General features: G+C 39.8%; 1 protein-coding gene and 1 long non-coding RNA gene across 6 annotated transcripts in view; one reads left to right on the top strand and one right to left on the bottom strand.

The window, feature by feature from the left end:
• Positions 1 to 17,014, top strand: part of PTBP3 (polypyrimidine tract binding protein 3) — a 54,621-nt gene that overhangs the window by 13,178 nt on the left and 24,429 nt on the right. For all 5 annotated transcript variants that reach the window (XM_027908916.1, XM_027908830.1, XM_027908993.1 and 2 more), the window contains exons 4-7: positions 2,160 to 2,323; positions 3,147 to 3,293; positions 6,677 to 6,841; positions 11,743 to 11,853. In XM_027908916.1, the coding sequence (XP_027764717.1) occupies positions 2,160 to 2,323; positions 3,147 to 3,293; positions 6,677 to 6,841; positions 11,743 to 11,853 (587 nt within the window). The remainder of the gene's footprint in view (positions 1 to 2,159; positions 2,324 to 3,146; positions 3,294 to 6,676; positions 6,842 to 11,742; positions 11,854 to 17,014) is intronic.
• LOC114071281 lies at positions 2,200 to 13,298 on the bottom strand. The gene is made up of 3 exons (XR_003574017.1): positions 13,213 to 13,298; positions 12,812 to 12,927; positions 2,200 to 2,305 (listed from the first exon to the last, which is right to left on the bottom strand). It is a non-coding gene; the product is annotated as an uncharacterized LOC114071281 (long non-coding RNA).

Below are 17,014 nucleotides of genomic sequence, written 5' to 3' on the forward strand. Positions count from 1 at the left end.
GTGGGTGGGTGGGTGGGTGGGTGGTGGTGGTGGTGGTGTTGTATTCTTTATTGTCACCATAAGCATCCTTACCAAGACTGAACTGTAATCTGACTCCCAACAGTACCAGCACGTGAACCTTCCCAATTCCATGACATTATTGAGGAGCTCCAAAAATGATCGGTTGAAATGGAGGAAAAAAACAAACCTGTTTTCTATAAACACGATCAATCAGATACCTTCTATACGGACTGTTAAGTGCCTATTCAATTTTCCTGTAGTTGAGTGCTTGAAAGGAATTTGTTTTGAAGTATTTCAGTGCTGTCAGGATTACAAAGACACCCATCTCAGTTTGGTGGAACATAAGGCACATTATGTGGATTCATGATAAAAAGTTCAGCTGATGCTCCTTGCTGTTCTTTTTCTTGCTTTCTACACTACCTCTAGAACTTCTTGAGGAGCAGCACAGACAGTCCTGTGATTTGGTTTCAGATGTTTTCTGCCAGTTCTTGTCCCCAGGCAATCTATCCATGGGTTGAGATGAATGGTAATGTTTTTGCAAGGAAAGCAGTAAAAAAACCCCAACAAACAACATTTTTTTTCTCCTGATTAGATGTTTTCTAGATTTGGCACAGGTTACTGTTCAGGTATGTAGTGCAAAACCAGCAGAATGGGGTTTTGTTGAGAGATGGTGGGAAGTTGGATAGACAGATGCAGGTAAGGAAACTATGTCCATTAAAGCTATGTGATGGCTCAGTGTGAAACCACAGCCACATGTTTCTCCAGGCATGTTAAACTATACTACCATGTGAAGAAACTTATGCTCTGCCCTCTGCATGTGTTGAGAAAGAGGCAGCAAGTGTATATGTCTACCCATAGTTTTAGGTAGGACAAGAAATGGAGAGAAAGCTAGAAACTGCTTCCTTCAGTGGTTCTAGCATAGGTGGTCTTGAAGAATTAATGACCAATGGCTGCATAATTTAACTTTAAGTCAAGTTAACTTAGTGAAGTCAAGGACATCTTGTCCATTTTGAACCTGAAAAGTAAAAAAAAGAGAAGGGGTTGTTAGACTTTATTAGTAATATATCCTGTCATGGCTTGGTACTGATAAGTGTTTAATATATTCACGTTTGTTTTAGTCTCATCCCCAACAAATGTACCAGATATTCAAATTTTTCAGAATGCATATAGAGTACATGAAGCCCTATAAAATTTCTTGATAGAAAAATCAATGCATAACCATTTCTGTTTTGCAAGAGGGGAAATTGTTAACTTGGCTTGTAAGTGTGCCGTGGTTGGGGCTGAGATCATCGAACTTGGGAGAACCATCTGTAATACAGAATGACTTGTGTAAACCACTTCTGAGCCTTAGACTGTACTCAAAACCTATAGCAAAATCTGAAGTTTCTTCTAAAGCTCATACAGATATTTCTTCTTCTTTTGTTGTTCTCATTGGAAAGCTAAATTCAAGACATCAGGTGTTAAGACTGTCTCTCTTTCCTTCATCACAATTGCTTCTAGAACAGTATGCCTCTTCCATATGTGGTGTTTTGTGTAAAAGGGCTCTCAAGAACTCTGAGCCATCTCCTTGAAATGTAATCATTGGTCACTTACCTGTTACAGGATCCAAACCAAAGTAGAAAACTCTAGAGTTTGTGTGGAATTCATTCTATGTATGGAATTCATCCTTTTCAAAGACTTTTTAAAGCTTAAAATAATAAATAATAATAAAATAAATAAAGACCTTTTGAGTTTACACCTCAGCTGCAGGAAGATAAGTTAGCGATTAAAAAAATGTAATATATTACATCTCAGTTTTGGCTAACCCCTATTCTGTGCAACTTTGTAAATATCTTAAATGGGCATTTGGGAAGAAGTTAGTGGCCTCTGTGTCTGTAAGAATTTTAAAAAAACCTCAAACCAGAAGAAAATAAGCAAACCCAAACCAAAGCCAAACACAATACACCTTTCCATTGCTGTTGATATTTGGAGTAGCTGATGAGGTCTTCTTACAGTGTACTGTGGTTATGTATGAACTATCTTGTCTTAAGATTCAAAGACCTATATCTAAGTCAATGTCAGTGCTGAGGCAGCAGTTTCTCTCTTTTAGGTTTTGGTGTCTACACTGTGCAATAAACTTACCTTGTTTGCTTGTCTGTCTCTTCCCCAAAATATTTTAGACAATGAGAAGAAAAAAGTCAAAGGAGGCAAATTGTCACGTTTCCCTTCACGTGTTCTTCATATTCGTCAAATTCCAAGTGGTGCTACTGGATCAGAAGTCATTGCATTAGGCCTCCCTTTTGGCAAAGTAACCAATTTCTTGATGCTAAAAGGAAAAGGTCAGGTATGTAATTTTCAATGTTTCAATTACAAGGGCAAGGCTGAAGATGTGGTTCATGTTTAGGTGTTGTGTTGCAACAATGTCTAAATATTTCATTGAAAGCTTAAGATTTTCATATTTTCAAATGTGAAAGGATGTTATGAAATTTATTTTAAGTTCTTTGAATTAAATAATGATCTAGAAACTTGTTAATGTCGCTAAACGTTATATCCACTTTAGGTAAGAACGTATGGATGATAACTATATTGTCTCTATTGATGTAGACGTATGTCTTGAAGTAGCCTCCCTGATTAAGTTACTAACATGCCTGTTAATTTTTTAACATCTTTTTAATTCTATTAGATGTGACAGAATAGTTCACACCATGAATAAACACTGAGATCCTAAAAATAATAGGCATTCATTCAAAATATTGTCTGGAGCTCATCTGGGTTAATATGATGCATAAACTGATAGATGTTTAGTGTCTTATTCCTACTTTTTCAAACAGTATGTGTATCTGCTAGTTAGGTAATAATGCCTGGATTCACGAATCTAATAAATTCATTAGCAGTGTGGTATTTTTAGCAATGTTGCTTTTCATATGTCATACTTACTCTACCTCTTTAAGGACTTGATGTACTTACAATGTAAAGCTTTATGAGAAAACCCACAAAACCCTGTAAACATGCACACACAAGTGCATTTTAATGCTGAGTAAACAAGTAGTATACTTTCATATCATCTTTTTCTAGTGAGAGTGGAATTGGTAAAAAACGATGTTTTGATGCTTTGTTCTCTTCTGTAAACAAAACCAGCACTGAAGTAAAGTATGTATTGGTTACAGGCGTTTTTGGAAATGGCTTCTATAGAAGCTGCTGTTTCTGTGGTGAACTACTATAGTCTTTCCATACCTCACCTCCACAGTCAACCAGTTTATATTCAGTATTCCAATTACAAAGAACTTAAGACTGAAAATCAACATAATCAGGCTGTAAGTATAATATTTCTGTTTAGCGGGATGGTGTATTGGTTTTGGCTAGAAGAGAGTTTATTTTCCTTGTAGCAGATTGTGACACAAAGTATCAAGGCCTCTTGGCTTTTCATATTGCCCTGCCAGCTGAGTGCAAAAGAAGTTGGGAGAGGACTCAGCTGGGACAGCTGATCTCAATTGACCCAAGGGATATCCCCCACCATATGATATTGTGCTCAGCATTGAAAGCTGGGGGAATCATGAGGAAGGGGGGATGATCTGAGTTTCTTTTCCTTTCCAAGTAATTGTTACATTCAGTGAAACCATAATGTCTGAACACCTTTCTGCCAATGGGAAATAATAAAGGAGTTCCTTATTTTGCCTTGCTTACATGTGCAACTTTTGCTTTAACTGTTAAACTATCTGTAACCCAGCCCATCGATTTTCTCACTTTCACTCTTCCAATTGTCTTCCCCATTCTGCTGGGGGACGGTGATTGAGCAGCTGTGGCACTTCACTACCTACCAGGGTTGAACCACAACATTAGTGAATAAAGACACTACTTTTCCCACCAGAAGTCAAGTTCTGATATATATAATATCTGTCTTTTTATTTAAGTAGTAACTTCTTTCAGGCAGGGACTTTTCAATATCTGTAAAATTACTGTGGAGAAGCTCAAGCTCAAAAATTGTTTATCCTGATGAGTAAGAAACCAAGTGAGGGTGGCAAGAAGACTGCCTGGATCAACAAGATGCTCCTGATTGAACTTAAACATAAAGGAGAAGTATAGAAAAGTTAGAATCATGGACAGGTGCCCCAGGAGAATGACAGAGCATTATCTGAACATGCAGGGGTGTGGTTAGGAAAGTCAAAGACCACATGGAGTTGTCTCTGGTGAATGGTGTGAAAAGCAGCAAGTACGGCTTCTCAAAGTGTATCAGCAGTAGAAATAAAATTTTTTTGGAATATGTGGGACTGCTGCTGAATGGGAGTAGGGACCCTGGTGACAAAGGACATGGAAAAGTCTGAAGTTCTGGATGCCATCTCCAGCTTTTAGTGTTTAAGACTTACCCTTGGGATTACCAAGCAATTGAGAACAGCAGGAAAGTCTTAATGAAAGAAATAGAGAAGAATCTCACTAGGGAACATTTAAATTAATGTGATAGGCAAAAAGTCTTTCACCCTGAAGAGATAGAGTTGTGAGTGCTGAGGGAGCTTGTTGATGTCATTGCAATGCCACTCTTATAGTCTTGTAATGTCGTGGAAGTTGAAAGAGGTTCCAGAGGACTAGGAAAAAGGAAAATATCTCTCCTATCTTAACGAAGGACAACAAGGAAGAACCAGGGAACCGCTGGCTGATCAGCCTGATGTCAGTTCTTGGGAAGGGAATGAAGCAACTCATCCTGGAAACCATCTCCAAATGTTCTAAGGAGAAGAAGGGGGTTAGGGAAAGTCAGCATGGGTTTTTATAAAGGGTATAACATCTGACAAATATGATGTTCTTCTATGATGAGATGACAGGTTTAGTGGATGAGAGGAAAGCAGTGGATATTGTTTATCTTGACTTTGGCAAGAATTTCAGCATTGTTTCCAATAACATCCCAATAGCTAAACTGATTAAATGCAGTCTTGTTAAGAAGATGGTGAGGTGATTTGAAAGGGTAAAATGGTTCTGAAGTAGCATGAAGTTTAGCTGAGGTCGAGTCTCTAGTAGAGTGCCCTAGGGGTTGATACTTTGTCCAGTACTGTTTAGCATCTTCATTAATCCCTTGATTGATGGGATGGGGAACATGCTCAGCACGATCACTGACAACACAGACCTAGGAAGAGTAGTTGACACATGAAATGTGTCCTGTCATTCAGAGGGATCTTGAAAAGCTGGAGAAATGGACTGGCAGGAGGAACCTCATAAAGTTCAACAAAGGGAAATGCCAGCTGCTGCACCTGAAGATTAACCTCAGGTGCCACTTTACAGTGGTGGCTAACCAGCTGGAAAGCAGCCTGATAGACATGCCAAGCACCAGAATTAATTTCTTCCTTGTAGTTCTGAAATTGATTTCTTAAGAACATGAATTGAAAAATGCAGATGAGCTATTTATACCTAATCTCTAAGCATGAAAATACTCTTTGCACAATAAGATCAGAGTATACAAACCATCATACTATGGTTGAAATCTGTTTAGATTTTTGGATTCCTGGATGATTTTTAATTGACTTCCCCTTTAGTTACCCAAGTTATATTCTGCAATGTGTATATCAAGATTTTGTTTTCTGTAAGAATATTGCAAGTAGTGATAGGGCCATAAATCATTGCTCATTTTTAATTTGTGCTCACTCAAAAGACACTGAAGTCTTGTAAGCTTGTCATCTGGTAAATGTTATTTGACTCTTTCCTCATCCAAGATTGTTGGATTGATTTGTTATCTGCAAAAACAAACAGCAAGCTTGTTTTCTTTTAAGGGTGTGGTTTGTGTAACAGCCAAATGTAATCATACATATATTTGCAAATAAGATTCCTTTTATCTCTTTCTGACTATTTTTAACTTGGTGCATGGCACTTGCTTTCTTCTATAAAAATACTGTCTACTTTTAAAAATGAGGGGGTGGCACTTATGGTTCTTATGTTTGAGTTTCATACCTTAGCAGTGCAGCTGAACACTATGTTATTATCCTAGTGTCTAGGCTCAGGCCTGAAGTACAGATTAATTTGTAGGGTTTTATTTTTTCTGAAACTAGGGAACATCTGCACCCTGTTTAGTCTGTCTCCCAAGAAAATGGTGTAGCTGAGACATGGTTTCAAGTCACAGCATTATATTTGGAAAGGAACATCTCTGCATAGTACTGCTACTCAGAGGAGGTTTGAAGGCCATGAAAAACAAGTGTAGAGACAAAACTCCAGTTTGAGGAGTGGTTGATAACTTGGCTCTGAAAGAAGAGCAGGTATATACCTTTAAGCTTATCCCCAGCAAATCTCAGTTCCTGAAGAGAATGAAATCCTAGTAAAGCAGAGCAAATAGTTTTATGGGCATTGACTCATTGTTAGTCTATTAAAATATTATGATCAATACTGTCATCAACAATATTGCTGGAAAAATTTCTAGAATGGCAAAGCTTTACTGAATCAAAGCAAAATTGTGGTTATATGACATTATAAAGTAGTAACAATTTAACTAAAAAAATAGTTGTAATTTTGTGAGTTACACTGATCAGTTGTAGGGGAGGGGCATAGAGAGGAAGAGGTACAATTTACCCTTATTAATGTGGGATTTGAATCAACAATCATATGAAGGAACTGTGTGTTTTTTGTCGTTGAATTTTATGTACTTTTCTTTTAAGAGAACTTTGTTTCAGTATGATAATCTGTATGTAAATTAATTGTGCTTTCTGCTATGCTGAAATTTCAGAGACCCCAGGCTGCACTGCAGGGTGTGAATACTGTGCAGCATGGAAGTGTGGCTATTGCAGGTGCTCTTGGTGGTGAAGGTGGACTCCTTCCAGGTCAAGGTTCTGTTCTTCGAATCGTTGTTGAAAATGCTTTTTACACTATCACTTTAGAAATGCTGTATCAGGTAATGAGGATTGCTTAAAAAAAAATAAATTACAATCTGTTCCAATATTACTATTGTAAATCCATGAATTTATTTTTTTAAGTACCTGTGGATCCTTAATCTTTTGAGTGAGGACTGCTACTTTAAAATTAATTCTTGCAAATAGAGATCTAGGTTTAAAATAGTTCTGCACAAATGAAATTCCAGTAAACAAAGCTTCTGTACCCTGTTTTTCATTTTGGTTTTTTTACCTTATTTCCTTTCTGTGGAAGCATCAATGAACTTGAACTGTTACTTCTGATTTATGCCCCTATGATGAACTAGTGAAATACTGATTGTTATGAACTTGTGGATCTGTATTTTAGCAAACTACAGGAGTTACTCAGTACAGAGAGTGCATTATATTTTAGGGGTTCATATTCCCTTTTATAATTCAATGCAAGGGATGTAATATGCAAGTTGCTTTGACAAATGTTTCTGATTGTTCATGAACTCTTAGAATGACGTTTAACTACCTCTGAAAGCCCTGAATAGTGGTAGACTCTAGCTATGAAAGACATTACTTTAATTTCTGCTAGGTATTTGCATCATGCTATTGAGAGCTCCAAGTTTAAAAACAGTAACTTTGAGAACACTTATTTGTGACCAAAGGATTTGTTGATGTTTTTAAAGATACTGCAAAGCTTTTGTAATTACTACTAGATTTATACAGGAAAAAACATGACCCAAGTAGGAGTTTCTTAACTAATGTGATTTAAAATAATTGGGATGATTTTACAAGAATCTGCAGTCCTGGAAGATTTTTTCCTGCTCTGCTATGATGTCAAACAATAGATGATTGTTAGCAACAATTTATTTTTCTTCTTATCTCTTAACATTTTCTCTTACTCTGTTTCTCCCCACCATGATACTCATTAACTAGTATAGTAATTGTCACTTTGATGTAGCAGTTTACCTGATCTAAACTTTTTTTGAGTGTTGTTCACTCTTTACTGAACTTGTATAAATACTGTGTCAACCGCTTAGGATTATTAGTGCCCTCAGAATAATTTGAGAAAAAGATTCTGTGGTTATGGGAACTGTACTAGTTTTAACAGTACAACAGCAAAGAGGAAATTCATGTTGGTTTAATATCATTAAAGTTTACTTCAGCACAGTAGGATGATATTTTCAGTCTCTGAATTGCCCAGTGACCCTCACTGAACTACTTTTGCAATAGGTCTATGAAATTTAGCAATGTTTGAAAAGAGATCTTATTTGCAGTTCTTATCAGGGGGCAATCTCCTCTAATTAAAGCAGCACTTTGTGCCCGGTAGCTACAATCTAACATTGCATTAAGTGTGATAGGGTTAACGCAAATGAAAATTTTCACTGTCAAGTATAGCATCTTATGGAACACTAGTAGGCAAGCTGTCATCCAAAACTTCAGTTGTATTTTGTAAGTTATAACTGCTTGTTAAGAAATTAACTTTTTAAACCACAATTTGCCTTAAAATGTTTATCATAAGCAACAGAATATAGTTTTAGCTGTGCAGAAACAAAATTGATACATACAGTGTATTTAGGTGTACAACCAAGCAGGAGTGCATTGAATTTCATTACCTTAAAAATATTTAGTCTTCTGAATAACCATGGAAAAACATATGCTGCGAAGCTTCGTTTTGGCCTTTCTTAAGAGGAAGTGCTTTATCAACAGGAAATCAATGGCTAATTTTAAATAGCTGTGGAAGGGTTTCTGCTGCATTTCCTATGACAAAATTATGAGTGCAGCATTAAAATCTTGTTTCTGAGGGATGAAAAACTGGGCACAAAGGGTTGGGACACTGGTCTTGGACCCATGATTCTAGGCTGGCAAAAGATAGTTATCCTTATCTATGGCCTTTCTTTCCATTGCAGGTTTAATACTTCTCAGGGATTTCTGCTTTCCTGACTTTGCATTGATTCTAACAGTTTGTTACAAAACTGTTAGTATTTCCCAAGCTCACCTTTCCTCTTTGACTGTTAATTTGGACATAATTTTTCTGTACTTGCATGATACATCCTAGCTTTAATTTTGTCCTCGCTCCTTGTGCCTTTGCTTCTGTATAGACGCTTCTATGTAGTGCACACTCTCATTTTGAGTGTATATATATTTAATTTCATCCTTTAAAATTTTTCTGTAATGTTTGCATTTGCCATAAATCAAATACCATTTGATAGTAATGTATGTGGGTGGGTTCCAGTCTAGGTCTTTGTCTTGCTTCTTTCCTCTTTGTCTTCCAGTTTGGAGAATGGATCTTTGTAAGCACATCACCTATTTAAGTTGTATTTTTAGCTAAGAAATTTGCAGACTTTGTTTGAAGTACAGAATGTAAAGGTGAACACCTTGAAAGGCAATTTGCAGTTCCCATTTCAGCTGACTTCCAGAAACAAGGAATAATGTTGATAGGAATAGGCAGCTCAGTGCATGGCTCCCAGGCTGGCGTAACTGGAAAAATTTTGGGTTTTTTGCCTGTGGGATGATCTATTCAACACCTGGTCTACTGACACCTGATGGGATGCACCTATCTCAGAGGCCAAAAAGAGTTCTAGCTCAGGAACTAGTGGGGCTCATTGACAGAGCTTTAAACTAGCTGGGAAGGTGGAAGGGGGAAATACCACACTTGCCAGTGATGAGCAATGGGATGGTGTGCCAAAACTTGAGGAAATGGGCATTAATGGGGTCTGTCAATCTGCTTCATGAGGTGTTGGCTGCAGTGTGCCACACCTGGAATGTTTCTATACCAGTGCACGCAGCGTGAGGAGCAGACCAGAGGAGCTCGAAGCTTTGGCCCAGTCCCAGAGATTTGACATCATTGGCATAAGGGAAACCTGGTGGGATGAGCCCTGTGACTGGAATGCCCTGTTGGACAGTTACAGGCTCTTCAGGAGGGATAGGCCGGGCAGAAGAGGCAGAGGGGTGGCACTGTGTGTACCAGAAGGGTTAGGATGTGTGGAGCTCACAGCTGGCAATGGCACAGTGAGAGCCTCTGGGTAAGAATCAAGGGACAAACAAATAATGCAGATGTCACTGTGGGAGTCTGCTATAGACCTCCCAGCCAGGACGGTGACAGCAATGAATTATTCTTTGAGGAACTAAGGAACACCTTCAAGTCAACTGCCCTTGTCCCTACAGGGGACTTCAGCCTGCCAGAAACAACTGGGAGCATCACACAGCTGGTGCAACCTGGGCCAGAAGGCTCCTGAAAAACCTGGATGACAGTTTTATGGAACAGGTCCTAAGAGAGTCAACTTGGAAAGACACCCTCCTTGATCTGCTGCTTATCCACAGAGCAGATCTCATTGAGCAAGGTGGAGATTGGTGGCTGTCTTGGCCACAGAGACTGTGAAGTGATCAAGTTTAAAATATCTGCTGACAGAAGAAGTGCCAGGAAAACCTCAGCTGTGGACACGAGGAGAGCAGACTTCAGGCTGTTCAGAGAATTACAGAGTAAAGTGTGCTCTGGGAAAATGTTTTTGCACGTGCTGGGATCCATCAGTGCCAGTCACTTTTTAAACATCACTCCCTAAGGGCACGGGAGCAGCAATTCCCAAATGTCAGAAAAGCAAGGGAGGCCAAAGGCCAGTTTGGCTGAGACAGGATCTTCTCTCAGAAATAAGGCAAAAAAGGAAGGTGTGTGCCCAGTGGAAGCAAGGTCAGGGGACACTGGAAGAATGCAGAGATGCTGTTTGCCACTGTAGGTAGAAAATTCATGCAGCCGAAGCTAAACTGGAGTTGAAGCTGCCAGAAATGTGAAAACAATAGAAAGAAATTTTTCCAAGTATGTTAATGGCAAAACCAGTATAGAAATATCATCACTGTTACAGGATGAGGATGGTCCCCACACAAACAGGGACATCGACAAGGCAGAGGTGTTTAATGCTTTCTTTGCCTCTGTCTTCCACACGGATGATGGACCAGGGGGGTCTCAGTGTCCTGACCTGGAGGACCGTGACTGTGAGAATGATCAACTCCCAGTTGACCCTGAAATTGTGTGGGATCTGCTGCTCCAGCTGGATGCCTACAAATCTACGAGTCCTGATGGGATTCATCCCAGAATCCTCAAAAAGCTGCTGATGTCATTGCAAAGCTCTCTTGATGATTTTTAAGCTGTCTTGGGAATCCAGAGAGGTCCCAGATGACTGGAAGCTCAATGTTCTCTCGATTTTTCAAAAAAGGCAAAAAGGTGGACCCTGGAAATGATAGGCCTGTCAGTCTCACTTCAGTGTGTGGTGAACTCATGGAAAAGATTATTCTGGGAGATATTGAGAGACACCTGGTGGACAGTGCAGTCATTGGTCACAGCCAGCATGGCTTCATGAGAGGGAAGTCCTGAAGGAAATCAAACCTGATTTCCTTCTACAACGTGACCCACCTGGTTGATCAAGGGAAGTCAGCTGATGTAATCTTTTTGGATTTCAGCAAAGCTTTTGGTACTGTCTCTCACAGGACACTTCTGGAACAAAATGTCCAGCCCACAGCTGAATAACCATGTTATTCAGTGGGTGCAGCATTTGAACAATGTTTTCAGGCACATGATGTGATTGTTGGGGAGTCCTGTGTAGAAACATGGGTTGGACTCAATTATCCTTATGGGTCCGTTCCAACTCCAGCAGATTCTATGATTCCAAGACTTGGGACTGTTTGGGCTTTCCTTCCCTGCTCTTTGTTGATCCGTTATTGCTAAATCTTTTAGGAAGTTTTATCCTTCTTTCCCATCTCTTGTAGCCTCTTTTTTAAATATTTTTTTTTTAACTGAAACAAAATTCTGAGTTCACTCAATTTTTGTTTAGCTCTCAGAACAGAAATACTTTTCAGAAGTTTATTTGAAATATTAAATGCTAGTTTTTAAAGTGCGTGAATTATTCATTGGGTCTAAAAGTCCATGTTTTTTCCTTAACAGATTTTCTCTAAATTTGGATATGTCTTGAAGATTATCATGTTCATTAAGAACAATCAATTCCAAGCTTTGCTCCAATATGCTGATGGAATGAACGCATATTATGCCAAAATGGTAAGTACACTGTATTCAAATTGATTTGTTTGTTTGTTTGTTTGCTTGTGGGGGGGTTTTCCCCATGTGGTAAGGGGGAAACATTAAGGATATCTTGACCGTTACCTTTATGATTTCTCATTGTTCTAACCCTCTTGATGCACATGAATAACTTCTGACATTCTTCATTAGTTAAGAGGACAGAACTCTATCATCAAACTGCAAACAAATATATAGCATACACCCAAGTGTATTAGTCTGCTGAAACAAAAATCATTGATAAGATCCCCTCTCAGTCTTCTCAAGGCTGAACAGGCCTAGTTCCCTCTGTTTTTCTATGTAAGAGAGATGCTGCAATCCCCTCATCTTCATAGCCCTCCAATGTATTTGCTCCAGGAGCTCCATGTCTCTCTTGTCCTAAAGAGCCCAGAACTGCATCCAGCACTCTAGATGAGCCTTCACCAGGGCTGAGCAGAGGAGCTGGATTATCTCCCTCTTCCTGCTGGCAGTGCTCTTCCTAATGAACCCCAGGGTACCATTGGCGTGCTTGGCCACAAGAACACACTGCTAGCTCATGGACACCTTGTTGTCCACCAGGATCCCCACATACTCCGCAGAGCTGCTTCACATCAGGTCAGCCCCCAGCCTGTGCTGGTGCGTGGGGCTATTCCTCCCCAGATGCAGAATCCTGCATTTGCCTTTGCTGAATTTCAGAGGATATTGCTCTGCCTGTCTCTCCAGTCTACCAAAACAGAACTGTCAGTCATGATGAGTGACACTAAATGTACTTGACCGAAAAGGTTTGCCTTTCAAACAAAATGGAATATTTTCAGTAAGGTTCAGTGAAGAGTAGTGTAGTGAAATGCCCAGAAATTAGATGAATATTACATGTCTTACTTGCTTGAATTTCAGTGAAAAATTTACAATAATCAGTGTTTTTGTCTTGAAATTCTTAATTTCAAACAAACTGTATCCTGACTTTTAAAATGCATGTTCTCACTGATGAAGAAAAGCTCATCTACTCAGGTATATTTTCTGTGGTGGGTTAACTTTGGCTAGCTGCAAGAACCCACCAAGCTGCTCTCACTCCCCTTCCTCAGGAGGACAGGGGGAAAAATAAAGGTGACAAAGCTTGTGAGTTGAGAGAGTGTAGGGAGATTGCTCAACAATTACTGTCATGTGCATACAGATTCAACTTAGGATAAGTAAGGAACAAAAACAAAAGTAAAAACACCTTTCCCATGCCCTCATTCCATCTTCCCAGGCTCCACTTCCTTTGCAATCTGCTGCCTCCTTCCCCTGAGAAGTGCAGTGGGATAGGGAATGGGGGCTGCGATCATTCCATTACAGTTTGTCTCTGCTGCTCCTTCCTCCTCACACTGTTCCTCTTGCCAGCTTGGATGGTTCTGCTGGGTTGCAGCCCTTCCCTAACTACTCCAGTGTGGGCCCTTCTGTCATGGGCAGAATGGAAGCTTTGAACAAGGTTTACCAGGGAGACACTCCTGTTGTGTCGTGAGGTGCAGAAAGGACCCACTTGTTTTCTAAACTCCTCAGAGAGGAGTCTGAGTGCAGCTGGATCCAATCTTAGCCCCAGACTTAGTTAATAGTTTATGCTTAAAGGAATTATATACGTGTAATCGAACCTTTATACAACTTTGTCCCCCTAGATTAAGGATAGCAAAAGAAATATGTTTATATTATTAATATAAATTATTTATTTAAATGGATTATGATAATTATAATAATTAGACTAAAAAAACATTAATCAGAATTTTTTAGCACATAGTATAGATATAACTAATACTACAGTGCGGTATTTATTGAAACAATAATGAAGCAATGATATTAAAGCTAGCAAAAAAATTACTCAGGAGCAATGGGTTTGGGCAAGTGTCTCGCTCAGTGTCCAGGAGTAACCTTGAGGGGTGTCCACACCCAGGAGAGAAATCTACACACGTACTTCTAGAAGGGGTGTGTTTGGAGCCCCTGCTGTTAAAAAGTGGGACTGGGCTTTTATGGTATAGAGTCACTGACTGTCAGTCAGATGTCTCCAAGCCAGCTGTGTCAGCTCAGCAGCTTTAGATAAGTTATCAGTAGGATCAGTTGTTTGTTCCTTTATCAGGTGCTTTGTACACCACATCCTCACTGGTGCCAGTTCCTGTCAGGTAACATTGTTCTTCCTCAGAATGTTTAACTTTGGAATTGATGACTCAGGCTGGTCTTAGCATCCTTCAACACCAAAAGCAGCATGACCCCCTTTTCCATGTACCACTGATAACTTTTGCAAATAGGGTGAAGTTCAAGCTAGTTACTCCCACTTAGGCAGAGCAGCCTGATACACCATCCCACAAGTTGTAAGTGGGATGGATATCTGTTCTGCTGTGGGCCCCATGGGCTGCAGGGGGACAGCCTGCCTCACCATGGTCTCCAGGGGAATCTCTGCTCTGCTGCCTGGACCACCTCCTTCTCCCCCTCCTTCTCTGACCGTGGTGTCTATAGGGATGTTTCTCTCACTTGTTTCTCACATCTCACTTATCTCTCAGCTGTTGCGCAGTGATTTTTTTACCGTTTCTTAAACATGTTACAACGGAGGTGCCACCAGTATTTTCCTCCACTTTGTACAGCAGCAGATACTTTTTTTTTTTTGAAAATACCTGATGTATTTTTTGTCTAAACAACTTATTCTGAAAGTTTTCTTATAATGGCAAAATATTTTATTTTCTAAAAAATACTGTTAATTAGTTTCCTCAGTGATGAGTAGTTTTATAATTAAATGTTGAAAGCTGAGTACTTGAGGACTTTTGTGGAAGGGACAGCACTGTTAAAATCATGGGGTTATAATACTTGAACTGTGAAGTTAAAGACAAAAATAAAACACTTCTCTTATTTGAAACTAAGCCTGAGACACTTTGAATTTATTTATTTACTAATATTGAGGTGACCACATATTTTAAAGAGAAAGAGAATCTGAAAAGTCCCATTGAAGTATATAGAATAGATTCCTCTAAGCATTAAGTGTTAGTTATTTAGGATTCAGTTAAAAAAGGAAATTACTGAAAGATGACATAGAATGGAACTTTTGCCTTACTTTTGTTATTGAACTTGACTTTATTCTCAGCTTCAACAGAAAATGTTCAGGATATTTAACTATTTCTACTTGCACTTTAGTTCAGTAAGTAAATTCACTATGTGTTCAGAAGTTAAGAATATATTGGAAATCAGTAAATGTAGTTGGATTTATAGCCTGGTTGTTAGCAATAGTATTTTCTTAAAGAAGAATATTTGTAATAAATTATACCTAATTAAAGATTTCACAGGAATTAAAATTTCAGTCTAAATTATTTTAAATAATTATGACAAACCAGTATCTTTTGAGTGATTTTCTTTTTCCCCTTCATCCATCATGATTCTTTTATCCATCATGACTCGTATAGGCAGAAAATACTACTTCAGTAGTCTTTCTGAGCGTAGCTACTCATAAGAAAAGGGATTTTATAGATTCACAGATTGGGTAAGGTTGAAAGGGACCACTGTAGGTCATCTAGTCCTACTTACCTTCTCAAGTATTCTCTGGAGCGCGTTGTGCAGGATTTGTGTGCAGATGGCTTTAGAATATCTCCAGGAAAAGAAACTCCACAACCTCTCCAGGCAGTCTGTGCTTGGTCACCCACATAGTAAAGGAGTTCTTTGTCATATTCAGCTGGAACTTGCTGTGTTCCATTTTCTGCTTGTTGCCTCTCGTCCTATTGATTGGCACCACTGAGAAGAGTCTGGATCCATACATACTTACAGACATTGATATGGTCCCCTCTCAATTTTCTCTTCTCGAGGCTGAACAAGCCCAACTCTCTCAGCTTTTCCTTGTAAAAGAGATGCTCCAGTCCCTTAATCATCTTTGTTGCCCTCCAGTGGGCCCACTCCAGGAGCTCCATGTGTCTCTTGTACTGAGGAGCCCAGAACTAGACATAGCATTCCAGGTGAGGCCTCACCAGGGCTGAGCACTCTTCTCAGGATCACCTCCCTTCACCTGCTGGCAATGCTCTTCCTAATGCACCCCAGGATACCATTGGCCTGCTTGGCGACATGGATGCACTAGACAACAAGGTTGTCCACCAAGACACCTTCTCCAAAGAGGTGTTTTCCAGCAGGCAGCTCCCAGCCTGTGCTGATGCATGGCTTTATTCCCCCTTCGGGTGCAGGATACTGCATTTACCTTTGTTGAACTTCAGATGGTTCCTCTCTGCCCATTTCTCGAGCCTGTCAAGCTCCTTCTGAAGGGCTGCACGGCCCTCTGGGGCATCGACCACTCTTCCCAGCTTTGTGTTGACAGTGAACTTGCTGAGGAGGCATCTGCCCCTTCATGCAGGTTGTTGATGGATAAGTTAAACCCTATTGGGCCAGGTATTGAATCTTGGGGGATACCACTAGTGACAGGCCTCCACCTAGACTCTGTTCACTCTGGGATCTGCCTCTCAGCCAGTCTCTATCCACCTGACATTGTGTTGTTTGTCCAACACATGTCAGGATATTTGAAATCCCCTGTGGCAATCAGGACCTGTGACTGTGAGGCTTCTTCTAACTGTCAGTAAAAGGGCCTCCTCTGTTTCTTCTTCCTGATAAGGCAGCCTGTAGAAAATGGACACAATAGTGTGCCTTGCTAGCCTGCCCTTTAATCCTAAATCTTGAACTCCCAACTTGCTAACCATCCACCTCAAGACAGAACTTCATACATTCCAGGTGTTCTTAAATAAAGGTCAACTCCACATCTTGCTTTCCTGGTCTGTCGTCACATAATAAAAGCATATAGCCATTAATGACAACATCCCAGTCATGTGAGCTGTCCCACCACGTCTCTGCAATGAAGAGAAGATCAAGCCTTATGACTTCACACAGTCCTATAAATGTTCCTGTTTATTTCCCATAGTACGTGCGTTGGTGTACCGGTACTTCTATGTGGTATTCAGGCTCGTCCATTTCTCAGGAGGGGTGCTACAAGATATCCCACGATCATGTCTTGTAGACGCTTTCTGGACTGCATGCTCTTACTGGAAGTATCCTCACTGGAGCTTTGTTTTGTTTCCCTTGTCTTTCCTAGTTTAAGGCTTTCATTACTAGGTTGGCTAGTCTGTCAGCCAAAACTGCTAATCAGCTCCTTATCTTCAAACAGGATCCTGTGGTTATA

The sequence above is a fragment of the Empidonax traillii genome, unplaced genomic scaffold (assembly GCF_003031625.1).
Source record: "Empidonax traillii isolate 1590-97213 ecotype Southwest subspecies unplaced genomic scaffold, ASM303162v1 scaffold3:size4013460, whole genome shotgun sequence".
In the NCBI taxonomy this organism is placed as follows: Eukaryota; Metazoa; Chordata; class Aves; order Passeriformes; family Tyrannidae; genus Empidonax; species Empidonax traillii.